General features: G+C 43.9%; 1 protein-coding gene across 3 annotated transcripts; it reads left to right on the top strand.

Moving 5' to 3' along the window:
• The first annotated feature begins 9,205 nt into the window (after positions 1 to 9,205).
• On the top strand, positions 9,206 to 13,017 carry A1bg (alpha-1-B glycoprotein). Of its 3 annotated transcripts, XM_060390565.1 has the most exons (7): positions 9,207 to 9,300; positions 9,379 to 9,441; positions 10,110 to 10,406; positions 10,600 to 10,893; positions 11,367 to 11,675; positions 12,462 to 12,749; positions 12,888 to 13,017. In XM_060390565.1, the coding sequence occupies exons 1-7, from the start codon at positions 9,270 to 9,272 to the stop codon at positions 12,893 to 12,895; spliced, it is 1,290 nt and encodes a 429-aa protein (XP_060246548.1). In that variant the 5' UTR covers positions 9,207 to 9,269; the 3' UTR covers positions 12,896 to 13,017. The 3 variants fall into 3 exon arrangements, with proteins under 3 accessions (XP_060246550.1, XP_060246548.1, XP_060246549.1); XM_060390567.1 differs by lacking the exon at positions 10,600 to 10,893 and having other exon boundaries at positions 9,206 to 9,300; XM_060390566.1 differs by lacking the exon at positions 9,379 to 9,441 and having other exon boundaries at positions 9,250 to 9,300.
• The last annotated feature ends 540 nt before the right edge of the window (positions 13,018 to 13,557 follow it).

Genomic DNA, 13,557 nt, shown 5'->3' with positions numbered 1-13,557 from the left:
CAATGCATTTTTATAGTTACTAGGCAAGAAAAGTTACAGGTCATGTCTCTTTAAACACAAAATCAAGTTCAAGATGTCAGCATACTTTTATATATCTGTTCACTGACCCAAACAAGAAAAAGAGAAGAAAGGGGGTGTTATGAGTATATACATTCAAGGATGAAGAGACACATATAAATGGATATAAATGCAATATAAATGGATATAAATGCAATAACATGGACATAAATGCAATAACATGGCACAAGCTTCAGTGCTGATGGATGGCTGGTGGAGTGGGGTAACTGAAGGGTGCTAAGCTGTGGAGGAGCTGGGCCAGCAGGCTGTTTTATGCTATATATGTTTCCAGACAGCAGATATTGATATTCGTGGTTTTTCTGGAAATAGGAAAACTCACAGACAACCAAAACAAAAGGAAGGGGAAAAAAAAAAAGCAAGCTTATGAACTTAATCTCCACCTTTGTTTAGGAATGACTCACACCCTGATGCCTTATCCTCTGAAGGGAGCCAAATAAAGATTTTGTTTGTTTTGTTTTATTTGTTTGTTTTGTTATGTTTGCAGACATAAATAAATATACGACATCCTTCCCATAAACAATTCTATAATGGAAAAGCATACACGTTGTTTTGAGATAGCCTCCTCCCTAATTCTCAGCCTAACTTGCAGAACAATATTTACATCCTCAGAAAGCAGGAATGAAGGAGCCTCTGGCTGGCTTCATAGTACGCAGAGAATCACCACCCAGATTTCCCTTAAGGAACACCTGGCTATACAGTTGTATAGCTGTTTCTCAGTCCTTCAGGTTTCAAATTCAACTTTGAAAAGTCCAGTTCCCCAAGGTCACACACTCCCTGAAATGTCACACATTGAACGTATTTGGACTCATCATTGGCTAATTACTGTTCAAGCTGGGTTTCAGCCCCTTAGGCAGCACTAATGAACAAAACTCTCTACAAATTCTGCCATGGTAGCTTGACTGACAGTTTCAGGTGTTGCTTTGCCAGGCTCTCTGACTCCTTCTCTCCATCAAAGTATTGATAGCTAAGAAATATCCTACTATGAAATCCACAGTTGAGGAGTCTGAAGTCTATATCCATATTTCCAGTCAACCTTGTAGGGTGACCCTCTTAATATGAATAAGTGACTCCTTTAAATATGAGTGATCTAAGTATGGTTCAACAACTTAGAGAAGCCTTTAACTTAAGCAGTTAAATGCAAAATGATAAGCTGCATGAAATATTTGTATCAAGATAAGATACAATGCTCAACAATCAAACATGAAGCAAAAATGTATTTTAGAACCATTAAAATCTCCTTAAACTAACAAGGAAGTAACCAGTAAGAGTGACTATAAGAATATTCAAAGGTTTTTAAGAGTAAATTAAGGTAACATTCTGGTATATGAAAAAACAAACAAACAAACAAACAGTGAAAACAAATACAAAATAATCCAAACAAAACAAAACCAAAAAATAAGTAAGGAAATAATATTTGGGCTTGAGTCCTGCAGATCAAAAAAAAAAAAAAAAAAAAAAAAAACAAGTGACATCAGTTCTAACATGGGAAAACTGAAAAAAAGCAAGAAAAAATATAGAATGAAAATTAGAAGAGTTGGTACTGGAGAGATGCCTCAATGGTTAAGATGCTGACTGCTTCTTCAGAGGACCCAACTTTATTTCCCAATATTCACACAGTAGCTCACAATGGTCCTTAATGCCAATTCCATGGTCTCTAGGGGTAATGCTCACACAAGGTGCCCAGACATACAGATGCACAAAACACCCAATCACAGAAAAAAAAAAGATTTTTTTAACCTAAAAACTGTTTTCAGAATGGAAGATGTCAGTTTCCATATATATATATGTGTGTGTGTGTGTGTGTGTGTGTATTTACATATTCAACATTTAATACATAATCAATTAATAATAAATATAATTTTAACGCTCAAAATACCCAAATCAAGAATAAACAAATTAGCACAGAATTGCTGGAAAAGAAGAGAGAAGTTTCTCTATAGAGGATCCAGAAACAAAAGGCTTCCTGCATAGTGCCTTAGAAAGAGCAGTCACAAGGAATCCTGCCTTGCTCACTGCTGAGAGCAGGGACTGATTCCTAATGTTTTATGCATTCTGTATGTCTAAGCCAGGGTGGGAGCATGGCCCTTATTTTGTGTCATCACAGAACACCATACACAGAATGGCTCAAAAATACCAGTAACTTGCCTCACTTTGTTCCACACTAGAGGTTGAAAGATCAAGGTCAAGGGTCCTGTAGAGTTAAGATCTACTGTAGGCCCCACTTTCTGTCATGTTTTTAGATAGTAGAAGAGGCAAGTCAGTTCTCTGGAGGCCCTTGATTAAAGACTCCCCAGAGGAGAGGTCTTAGCCACTACCATTAACCTACTAGGGACAGGACTTAACATGCAAACACGGGGGGTGAAAGAAACATTCAGTCCACTGCAATGCACAATGAATATGCCTTCAGGAACACGTTTTGTCAATATCAAATCCAAAGTTCTTTTCTTCTTGTATAACCAACTTGAGATGAGAGTTCTGAACAGAAGAAAATGCACTAATAAACCAAGAAGACTGGGGAGATGGCCCAGGAGATAAAGTCTTACTCCACAAGCACAAGGAGTTGCATTTCAGTGCCCAGAATGCATAGAGAAGCATGCATGGTTGCATTCTTCTGGATTCTCAGTGCTCCTAAAAGAGATGGGATGTGAAGACAGGTGGCTCTCTGGTCCCTTGCAGGCCAATTGTCTTGCCGTGTATAGTGAAAGTCAACAAGAGAACTCGTCTCAAACAAATTCGAAGGCAAGGAACAACACCCAATTTTGGCTTCTTACCTCTACACACATGCTACCGCACATTCAAACGCATCACACACACAGAAACAAACAAACAAAAAGAATTGAGGCTTGTAGGAGATGAAAATCACAGATGAAAGTGTCACCTTGGAATGATAGTAAGCTGGACAAGGATGTCTGTGTCCCCAAGGCTCAAAGACAGTCTTCTTCACTAAAATAAATTTAGAAAACCCTTTCAAGTCTCAGCTAAGATGACAAGAAAAGATGGACTAACAGTTGCTTACTAAGACACACAGCAAAGAAAATAAACAAGGGAAGGCAATTATTAACTTCCACCAAGGTAAAAATCTGTGCAACAATAAAAGGTGTCACACTGATGTCCTCTAGAGTTTATACATAGTGCTACATGTGCTACACTGATCCTTCAGGAGGGCAGCCTGAAAAAAATCACAATGAACCTGGAAGAATTCCCAAAATTCATTATCGTTGCTGCCCCTTTTCCACGTTAATATCTGAACACATCCGTAGCCATTGACATTAGGTTGCAGTGGCCTACAGTGTTCAGCAGGGGATGTACCACATAGGTTTGTAGCCTAGAAGCCACACTGTCAACCTTGTAACCTGGGTATAAAATAGGCTGTACCAGGCTCATGTCATGTGTGTCTTTCTGGGTCCTCTGGGAGTCTCCATCAAGCAGCTGATTGAAACAGATACTGGTACCCAGAGCCAAACATTAGACTGAGATACAGAAATCTTGTAGAAAAATTGGGGGAAGAATAGAGGAACCTGAAAGTGACAATAACCCCACAAGACCAACAGAGTCAACTAACCTAGGCCCATGGAGGTTCACAGAGACTAAACCACTAACCTAAGAGTATTCATGGACCTACATTTATGGAATTGATGGGCAACTTGGTCTTCATGTAGGTCCCCAGACAATTGGAGAGTGGGGTGTTCAACATAGACTTTGTTGGAGCACTTTCCCCTAACTGGGCTGCCTTGTCTGGCCTCACTGGAAGAAGATGCACTCATTCCTGATGCAATGTGAAGTGGCAGGATGGGATGGCACAGGGTGGGGGTGGGAGGGTGGGGGTGGAAGAGCACCCTTCTCTGAGATGAAGGAGGGGAGGGAAATGTGAAAGAGGGTGGGAGGATGGGGTTGGGAAGAGGGGGGGCTGTGATAAGGCTGTATAGTAAATAAATTAATAAATTAAAAAGAAAGAAAGACTAGATTATACTATGGAGCAGGCACTCTGTGATGCCTGCACTATGCAACTATCTGATAATGCCTTTCTCTGAATAAGGACACATTACTGTATATATTTATGTGTGTGCATTTTAATATGTAAATACATAAATGTGAATTTACATGTTTTGACTAATTAAACTCTGAAAAGTGCACTATAATTAGATAAATAGGGTAGCAGAAACAAGAGAAAACGGTTTTACACATGTCTGTGGTGACAGTTTGAGCAGGAGAGTGAACTTACCTTTTAGTTTCTATAGTAAATAGAAAATAATTAAAGTAACTTAAAAAGGTAATGTTTAATGTGATGCAGCCATGATCATTCAGGCCTTTACAGCCATTGAAGCAGGACATTCTCCCCAAGCATGGTTGGATACCATAAAAAGCTAAAATGATACGTTCAGGATGCGAGGCTAAGCACTGCACTCAGGGTCAGCCGCTTTCGACCCAGAGAAGAGCATGTCTGATTGCATGCGGGTTGATGCCCCAGGTCCCGCCTCTGAGAAAAAGGTATCGGACGGGTCTGATGCTCTTTGGGTGGATGACACCTAAATGAACATCGGTACAAAGTCCCAATTTATTTCTAATATCAGAGATCAGACCTCTACTCTTGCCTGATGCGTCTAAAACAAAAAGGAGGAACTGTAGAGAGCTGCGGAATGCTATGCCTTAAAGATGGAGCTGGTTTCCACTTTCCACCTTCCCGATGGTGAGTGCTCTCTGTCACGAACAATTCCACATTTGGCTAAGGCTGAGGATCTGGCTTGCTTCCATGTATGTGGACCTATCTGCATTGCCCACGTGGCACGCCTGGGTTGGCTACCCAGAGGCTATTTAAGCTGTGGGCTGGCTTTCCCCAGGGTCCGAGGATTGTTCAAGGTTCCTGAATAAACTGCATTGAAAAAAAAAAAAAAAAAACAAGGTAATGTTTAGCGATATGGAGATCATGCAAAAGGGAAAAGGTTTTTAATAGCTGTTTCTGGGAGCTTATGAAATGGAAGGGTAGAGAAGAACCACCTTCTGAGTGGTTTGAATAAGCCTTGGTGTCATCTGACTTTTTAAACCATGATCATGGATCCCTTTAATGAAAACAGAAAGTAAGTTTGAGGAAGAGTGGAGGTAACCTGACTTCTCTCTCATAACATCTCTGTTATGGTGAGTTAGCTTGAGATGGCCTCCTAACCTAACTTCCCCCTCATGACCACCCATGTCAAGGTGAGTTACAAGCCCCTCCTCTGTGAGCTCTTGGCTGCTGCTCTCCTTAAAACCTGCTGAGTCTGGAAGGTGGTGATAGATGAGCCAGACTCCTCCAACACAATGATGACGTTTTTAAAGAGGAGAATCTGCTGTGGGTGGAGAGGGCAGAATGACAGAAAAGAAGCATAAATTACCCAACAGGCTTCACAGAAAGGCTCATGCCAGTAGCTGTTGGGGGATGGGTTGCAAGTGTCAGCTTAGTGGCAGGTGTTCCAAACAGTTGCCAAACTTAGGTGTGCAAATTTCTTCTGAAGATTTCTGGCAGGACTTTTGTGCTCCATCATTATCCGTTATCAGTGTTTGGTAAGCATTTGGACAGGGCCTTAGCACTGGGACAGTCACCTGGCTCAGCAATGGCCTAATGTTGAGGAACATGAAGAAAATGTACCCTCGGAGGGTCAGCACCTCGTGACTGGCTGCAATCATGCCTCTTATGCTTTCTCAGAAGTAGGACAACAATGAGGAGCCCGAGGGCCTCTAAGGTTTGCTCTAGACAGTAGAAAATGTGTCTTTTCCATTGCCTTCTGCTTCTACCTGCACGTGTCGAAGTAAAGAGATTTGTGGTAGGGAAACTTAAATGTTTTTCCCAATGTCTCTGCCTTTCTAAAAGTGAGTATAGCCAGATCTTATAGCAAAGTTATGACCCCAGCTTCTTGTGAGGCTGAAACAAGAAGAAAGCAAATTCAGGGCTTGCCTGGGCAGGAGATATGTCTCACTGGCAGAATGCACTCCTAGCATGCTCTGGTTTCTGCATTTATCACCTGTGTTGAAAAAACAACACTCAGTATACAGAATACCTGACTGGTAAATTTCAGACCATCCTTGGGTTAGTCTAGAAAGAGAAGCTTCAAACCAGCATCTAGGAGGTGAAACTTAAAGCAAAGGAGAAAGTGGTTTCAGGAAATACACTAAGATGGTTTTTAAACCCATTATATTTCTGTTTCACAGCCAAAATCACTGTATCTCATTGGATGGGTCCTTGGCATTAGAGAAAAGGAACTGAGAAACAGATGATGACTATAGGGAAAGACAAGTTCTCAGTAAATGGAATCAGGCTGTGACATAATAAGGCTGTGAATTTTCCTTTGTTTGGGGATGGAGAAGGAAATGTAGGGAGAGTAGTAGCTGATATTGAACTCACTCAGCAAGTATGCCAGGGTATGTACCTCCCCGATGTCTTTTAAATAAGGAACTGAGAACTTCCCCTTGACAGTGTACTTCAGAAAATGAAAACAAAGATTAAAATTAAGAGATAATGGGATGGCAGGGCTGTGAGCTACAAAACCCACATGCGCTGACCTTTAAAAGGTATCAGAAGTATTGGAACTCCCTTGGGTACATATGACAAGGATTTGAGTTCATATGTGTATAAATTAAAGAAAAATATGATAAGGAAGGAGGCAGAAGAAGTAGAGAACATCAAAAGGAAGCTGCCTATTAACCATCAAGGAAGTAGGAAGTGGTTATTATCTGTTAGCCATGGGACTTCCCTCTTTGCTTTTGATTTACACATAAGCAAGTCATTTCTCGGACAGTACAGGGGTCTGCCAAAGTAAGAACTCCACCCAAATACATGTCTGCAAGAATTCTCATGTGCTTGGTGTTGAGAACTGTGGCTACAAAGACGATTCCATTTCACTTAAGATTAGGAAGCTACATGGTTTAAGTGGCAGAAAGAAAGACGGAGTTGTAAGTGAATTCTGTCAAGTGGTTGAAGGTCAATGAGAAACCTGAAAAGCCTACAAAGCAGGAGGAAGGAAATTAGAGAACATGAGGGAACATTGCAATATTCCTGTCACAACCCAGATCACATCCAGTTATATGGATCACAAGGTGAGAATGAGGACAGTCACATATACTGTGACCTAGAAAGTTTCCCATAAGGAAAGGTTTTAAGAGAACAGTCGGAGTAAGACCTTGGGTATTGTAGACAACTGTCTTCTGCTCACATAGGGCCCCTGGAGTAGATAATAAACTAAATGTTCAGGATAAGCACTGCTTCTCTTGCCATTCCACAGGTTTTCAGCCCCCAAGTTACTTCGACTAAAAGCTAGAGCATTGAGCCTCTGGTTGCGAAGGGCATGTAGGGACTGAGACTTAAATGGTAATACTGACCTTCACTGTCTGCATGAGATTTGGATCCATCAGAACTACATTTGATCCTCTCATTTGGCTCATTTTGCTGAGTGATGGGGATGTTAGTAGCATCTCTTCCAAAGGGCCTTTGGCAAGCTTAAGTGAGTGACTACACATAAATGCTTTGAAGGATGGATAGCCCAAGCAAGGCTTCCCCATTCTTTGTGGTAGTGGTTATTGTTACTGTCACCTAATAGAACTATTGGAATATAACTCAGACTCGGGAAATTATTACTTATATAGATGCCATCTGTGATAGTAAAAAAGAGAACATGAAAAATGTTGCTAAATAGAAGGTACGGAAATGGGTCAAGTCCAAATTTCAGAGCTGCATTGCAGTCTCAAAGTCTACCTTCTTGCACCCAAAATTGAGATAGCATCTTACTCTATAGTTTTTGCTGGCTGGTCAGAAACTTGCTATGGCTGCCCTCCAACACACAGAGATCCGCCTGTCTCCATCTTCTGAATGTTAAAAAATGGTGTTTTTGAAGTAAAGTGGAAGATTCCCCAGGATTATACTTTTTGACAAGTGTCCTGCTCCCTTGCAAGCCCTGACCCCAGGCAGCATTCTTAGCTGACAGTTTCTCACATGCATAGAAATGCCATTCCAAGGTGCACAGTAGACATCACAGAAACTGTTATAGCATCTGTGGTCCATGGGACCCTTAACATCAGGATCATTTTCTTCTTCTGACCAGTTCCACTGTCATCAGCACCCTAAACAGTTGTTGTGGGCTGAAATGTACTCTCCATATATTCGCCTTATAATCTTTGTAGCTGCGAATGTGATCTGAGGGAGAACTAGAGTCTCTACAGACACCTTCAAGTAGTGGGTTCAAGTGGACCTTAAGCCAGGTACTGGTGTTCTCATAAGAAGAAATAAAATTTGTCGCGAAGAAGAAAAGAGATACCAAGAATAGACTCACATAACAGTGATATGAGTGCAAGCTGAGTACTGCCAAGGATTCCCAACATCACAGAGGCACCAAGAAAAGGCAAGGATAAACTAGGACCTTCCCAACCTCTTGGTTTCATATTTAGTTCTTCTAGAACTCAGAGGAAATTTGAGATTCAGAAAAACAAACTGATACACTGTGATATAAAATTGATGTTAAAATAGGTTTATCATATTCTAAGTTCTCTATAAAAATGGAAAGAAAAATGAACACTGTACATTAAAAACTTCATTATTTTCTTTGAGTTCCAATTTTGATAGTTCCTCTCTGGGTATTCTATGGAATGTTGTGGTCCTCGTGAGATAGGGGCATAGGTTTAATACAAGTATGGTGTGTAGCATGCTTGATAATTCTAGAGAATGGACAGGAGAATCTGAGGATAGGCATTAGAAACAAGAGAGGAAGAAATGTATAGCTTTAAAAAATAAGAAGGACAAAAATAAAAGTGTAAATGATAAAGGGAAATTCCAGGATGCCAAAATGGCTGTATGTTTTCCTAGGTTTGATTTGTGCCTTTGTTTATTTAAATAGAATTGGGCTTACCATGTTGCCCGGGCTGGCCTAGAATAAAGCACTATTTTGTATTAAAGAAATATCACCTTTCCTTGAGTTTAAAATACAGTTTCGTTGCAGTTTTAATCTGAGGAAGGGAAGATTTTACTGTTACTATTAGTTTGGGCTTGATAATTACACACTGTTATTGATTGGCATTATTGCTGAATCCCCACTGTCCCCATGCCAAGCAGCTGTCTCCCTGCCCTTAGCTTTCAGGAAGGGCAAACAAAGTTCAAGGTGAGTGCCTCAGATTAATTTGCCACAGGAGATGCTCCCTACAGACACTCCAGCTGGACTGAGGACCACGCCATGTCTCTGCTGGCTGGGCTGCTGCTGTGGGGTAAGATGTCCTGGGGCTTAGAACCCCTGGGGTTCTAGGTGTGGTATGAATGGAGACTCACAGACTCTGTCTCTGCAGGTTTCACTCTGGACCCAGCCAGTGTTGCAGCCACCTGTATATTCAGGGATGCCATGGGACTGAGTGAGCATGGGTTGTGGGGAGCCCTTCTCCTAACAGCAGCAAGCTAATCCTGGTTCCTCTGCACTCCAGATGCTACCAGTTTCCCTATCCTATGGGCAGACCCTCAGTCTTGCTAGAGCAAACCTGGCACTGACATGTAAGGCACATAGGCTGCCAAAGACTTCCAGCTGTGCATAATGGGCTGGTCCAGGAGCTTTGCCCATGTTGATATACTTTACATGCCATACCAGTTCCCACCGGAAGCAATTACAAGTGACCTTAGGAGCCTCTACCACTGCCAATCAGGCTTGGACTGCTCTGGTAGTTAGACAGAGATAAGAAATCTCATGGAGGTGGCAGGGCCAGGTAACCAGGACCATCATGGAGTCAGGAGGCAGCAAAGGGAAGTAGATGGTGGAGCCTCCATCCATGTTCCCTGGTTTCTCTTAACCTCAGTCAGTTCATCTGTCAAGTGAGGATATTTATGTTGTCTCCAGAGGTTTATGGGTATGTCCTATAGAGGGATGGAGACGGGCCAGGCACAGAATAGTGTCCTGTACCCTTTCTCTTGCTCCTAACTCCACCCCTACCCTTGCCTCCTTTATATTTTCTGAATCTGGAGTCTGTACTCTCACTGACTCCAAAGGGAGACTGAAGCACTCAGCAATTGTGCCCTCCCCCATCCACAGAGCCCTTGTACCCGCCCCGGCTTTTTGCTGACCCAGTGTCCTGGATGACACCTGGCCTGACCACATTCTTGGTGTGCCTTGGAAGAGTTCAGGGAGTAACCTTCGTGCTGAAGCGGGAAGATAATGGTTACCAGGAGATAGCTGAAACCGATGGTGTCCTGGCTGTAACTGAGCCAGGAGACGAAGAAAGGGCCATCTTTGTAGTCCACCAACCTGGTAACTACAGCTGCAGCTATTATATTCATGAAGAATGTGCCTCTTCTGAGCCCAGCCATATTGTGACCATCAAGGAGTATGGTGAGTGTTGAATCCCAGCACTGAAATGCTCTGGGTAGGACTTGATGCATAGTGTCCAAAGATAAGCAAGCCAGTTGTTCTTCCACTAAGTGGTCAGTGGAAGTTTGGGGTGAGACAGAGGACAGCTCTGAGTGGAACCATAAAAAGCAGGGTGTCCTGGACTCCTGACTCAGTGATCTTCCCTGCCTTACAGTCAAACCGCTTCCACCCGTGTTGACAACCACAGAAGATTCCACAGTAGTCCCACCCCGGATGGCCCAAAGGATCCTTGTTTGTGTGGCTCCTCTGAATGATGTTGAATTTCAGCTGAGGCAGGGCGAGTTGGTGCTGAAGGTCCCCAGCATCAGCGCCAGCCCAGAGAGAGTCAGCTTCTATCTGAAAATTTCAGACATGGGTGACCAGAGCCCTTTCACATGCCGCTACCGTCTAAACAGTATATCGGACTGGTCAGAAAGCAGCAATCCTGTGGAGATAATGTGGAGTGATGGTGAGCCTCACTACAGGGCTGCAGGCCAGGGCAGGCAGAAAAGGCATAGGTGGTGGGCAGAAGTGAGCAGGATGGGGCCTCAATATCAGAATCCCCAAACCTGAGAACATTGTCCAGGCAACCTGAGTTTGCCAAGCTTCAAATAAGACAATTGACACAGCAAACTTGACACCTGCAAAGAACTGGATCACCACAAATGTCAGGCACAGGTCCTTATGGAATACCACTTCTCAGAGTGACCTTGCAAGAGTAATATGGATTTGCCTCCTGCCCAAGGTTTGCCAAGGTTGAAAGGCTGAGGCACAGTATTAAGTATTAAGTATGGTGGTACTGGCTGGCCTTCAGCAGCAAAGAGAGAGAGAGAGAGCTGGGAGGTCACTTTAGGCAAAAGACTTAACCAAAGCATGGGCTGGACCACTCAGGGGGCTCTTACCATGCCTTCAGGCTGGGTTGATGGGTCTGATCTTCCACAGAGACTCTACAAGCCCCAGCGTTTACTGCAGAGCCTTCATCTAATGAGAGTCTCAAGGCTGGTTCAACAGTGCAGCTTCGATGTACTGCACCCAAAGCACCCAAGGCTGGCCTGCGCTTTGCCCTGCATTGGGAACACCTAGGTGAGCGCAGCCTGCTCCAGACACTGAAGTCTTCTGGTAAGGAAATTGTCTTCCAGCTGCACAACCTCACTGCGGCAGACTCTGCCAGCTACAGCTGCATCTACATTGAACGGCAACCGCCCTTCTCAGGATCTGCTCCCAGCAAGCCTGTGGAGCTGATGGTGAATGGTGAGCTGGGCACAATCACCACGTGGAAGGGAAACTCAGTGAGGTGCTAGAGAAGGGAGCTGTGATCCCATGAAGGGCCATCGTTTCTGGGTTGTGCTTTAAAAAGGTCTTGGACTCTGAGGTCCTTGAAGTGGGCTCCCCCAGGTGAGGCATGGCACTCTGGTCTGTTTCTCAGTCTAAGTGGAAAGGTGGCAAGTAAATCACTCAAGAGTGTTAGGATTCAAGATTATAATATTCAGGTGCATCCTCCTGGGCACCTGTGCAGAGTTTCCCTGTGATGCATGCATGACAGCTTAACTCATACCTGTGACTGCCTGGGATGACCTGGGGCTGTCCCCACAGGCTTGAGCTAATGTGTAACTTTACAGAGTCCTGGAATTCCTAGAGTCTATTTGTTCCTCTGATTTCCTCATCAAGGTCTCCATGGGTCAGAGGTCATCCAGGCAGAGACCAGGCAGAGGCTCCAGCCAGGCTTAAGTTTGACCACAGACCTTTGAACCATGCTTCTGACAGAAGCTGTTTCCTGAAAGATCTCTTTACCCCTCTGGGGAGGCAGTGAATCTCTAGAACAAGCCAAAGCCTGGGAGAAGATCTCATATGATGATGTTGGGGGTTGCACACCTAGAGGAGATACAAACTTTATTGAATGCGTTCCCAAAGAGCAAGGCAACAGAGGGAACTGTATGATTCAGAGTAGGCAGTGCAAAAGAGGGAGCCAGAGTAAGCTTGCCATGGGGCTTGGCAGGAAATGTCCCTAACTGAGTGCTATCCCTCACACCCCTCCAGGGCCACCCCCACCACCCACGCTCCAGGCTCTATGGAGAAATAAAGTATTTGCTGGCGATGACGTTGTCCTACGCTGCCAGAGCCCCGTACCTGGGGTCACTATGGAACTGCTGCATAATCTCAGATTTGTGCCCCACCAGATACTCAGAGTACATAACACCTGGAGTGACCTGGGACTGACTTCCGTTGGTCCCCAGCATACTGGCAACTACACCTGCCGCTATATCTCCTGGTGGACCGAGCCCTTTTACTCAAAGCTCAGCAACCCCGTGGAGCTCCTTGTAGAGGGTAAGACGTCCAGGGCTGTGATTGGGTTTTGCCTCTTGATCCTTGCTGGCCTGTGCATTGGTGAATTGTGTGAGGTAGCCTGGCACACAAAGGCCCTGTGGCAATTTGCTGGGTCAATTCACCCGTTTCTTTGTCTAGGAAACTGAAGTAGCTACAGACACAGGATACAATGTTTTTCTTGGAAAGAGCTGAACACAGGCTCCTCTTCTTCCTGCTGCAAGATGGATTTTCCTCAAACTCCCTGAACTTAATAAAGGTCAACCAAGAATTTGTTTAAAGTGTTTTTAAGATGTAGGCTCAGGGTTGATCCTAAGGGCTGAAAGGGGAAGGCCTGGTCCTTATCCCTCATCTCTCCAGATCCCCTTCTCTTTCCCTCCTTTGTCTGGCTGCTTCATAGTTCCCAAGTACTTCTTTCCTTTCTAGCAGGAGTGTGCATGCAGCCTGGAGCTCTGGCCAAGCCCATCTTAGCTTGGAAGGGACTGTCCTTACCCTAGCAGTAAGTTGGAAAATGCTACATTAGAGTTCTGGCTGTGTTTTTAGGTTTTACAAATATGCTCTGATGGATGGCATCAGAGTGTGTCTAAATCAGTGCATTATCTGAAGTGACTCAACTAGAACAAACCAAACAGCAAAAAATCTTTAGGGCTTGGAATATTTTGTTCCCTTCAGGCCTCAGTGGAGCCAGAGACTGAGACCTGAAGAGTTGATCCCTGAAGCAGAACAAGGATCCTCAGCTCAGAACCTCCTTACCTCCCTGCCGAGTATCCCATCAAAACTCCGATGTTTCTGGTCCCCTCAATAACTTAGA

Source organism: Meriones unguiculatus, chromosome 8, assembly GCF_030254825.1.
Source record: "Meriones unguiculatus strain TT.TT164.6M chromosome 8, Bangor_MerUng_6.1, whole genome shotgun sequence".
Lineage (NCBI taxonomy): Eukaryota > Metazoa > Chordata > Mammalia > Rodentia > Muridae > Meriones > Meriones unguiculatus.
This window is presented reverse-complemented; position numbering and strand designations above follow the sequence as displayed.

Bases quoted from the DNA above. Each gene is read 5' to 3' on its own strand.
- A1bg (XM_060390565.1), top strand. From the start codon at position 9,270: ATGTCTCTGCTGGCTGGGCTGCTGCTGTGGG. The intron at 10,407-10,599 runs GTGAGTGTTGAA...CCTGCCTTACAG, and splicing joins TGTGACCATCAAGGAGTATG to TCAAACCGCTTCCACCCGTG. The intron at 11,676-12,461 runs GTGAGCTGGGCA...ACACCCCTCCAG, and splicing joins TGTGGAGCTGATGGTGAATG to GGCCACCCCCACCACCCACG.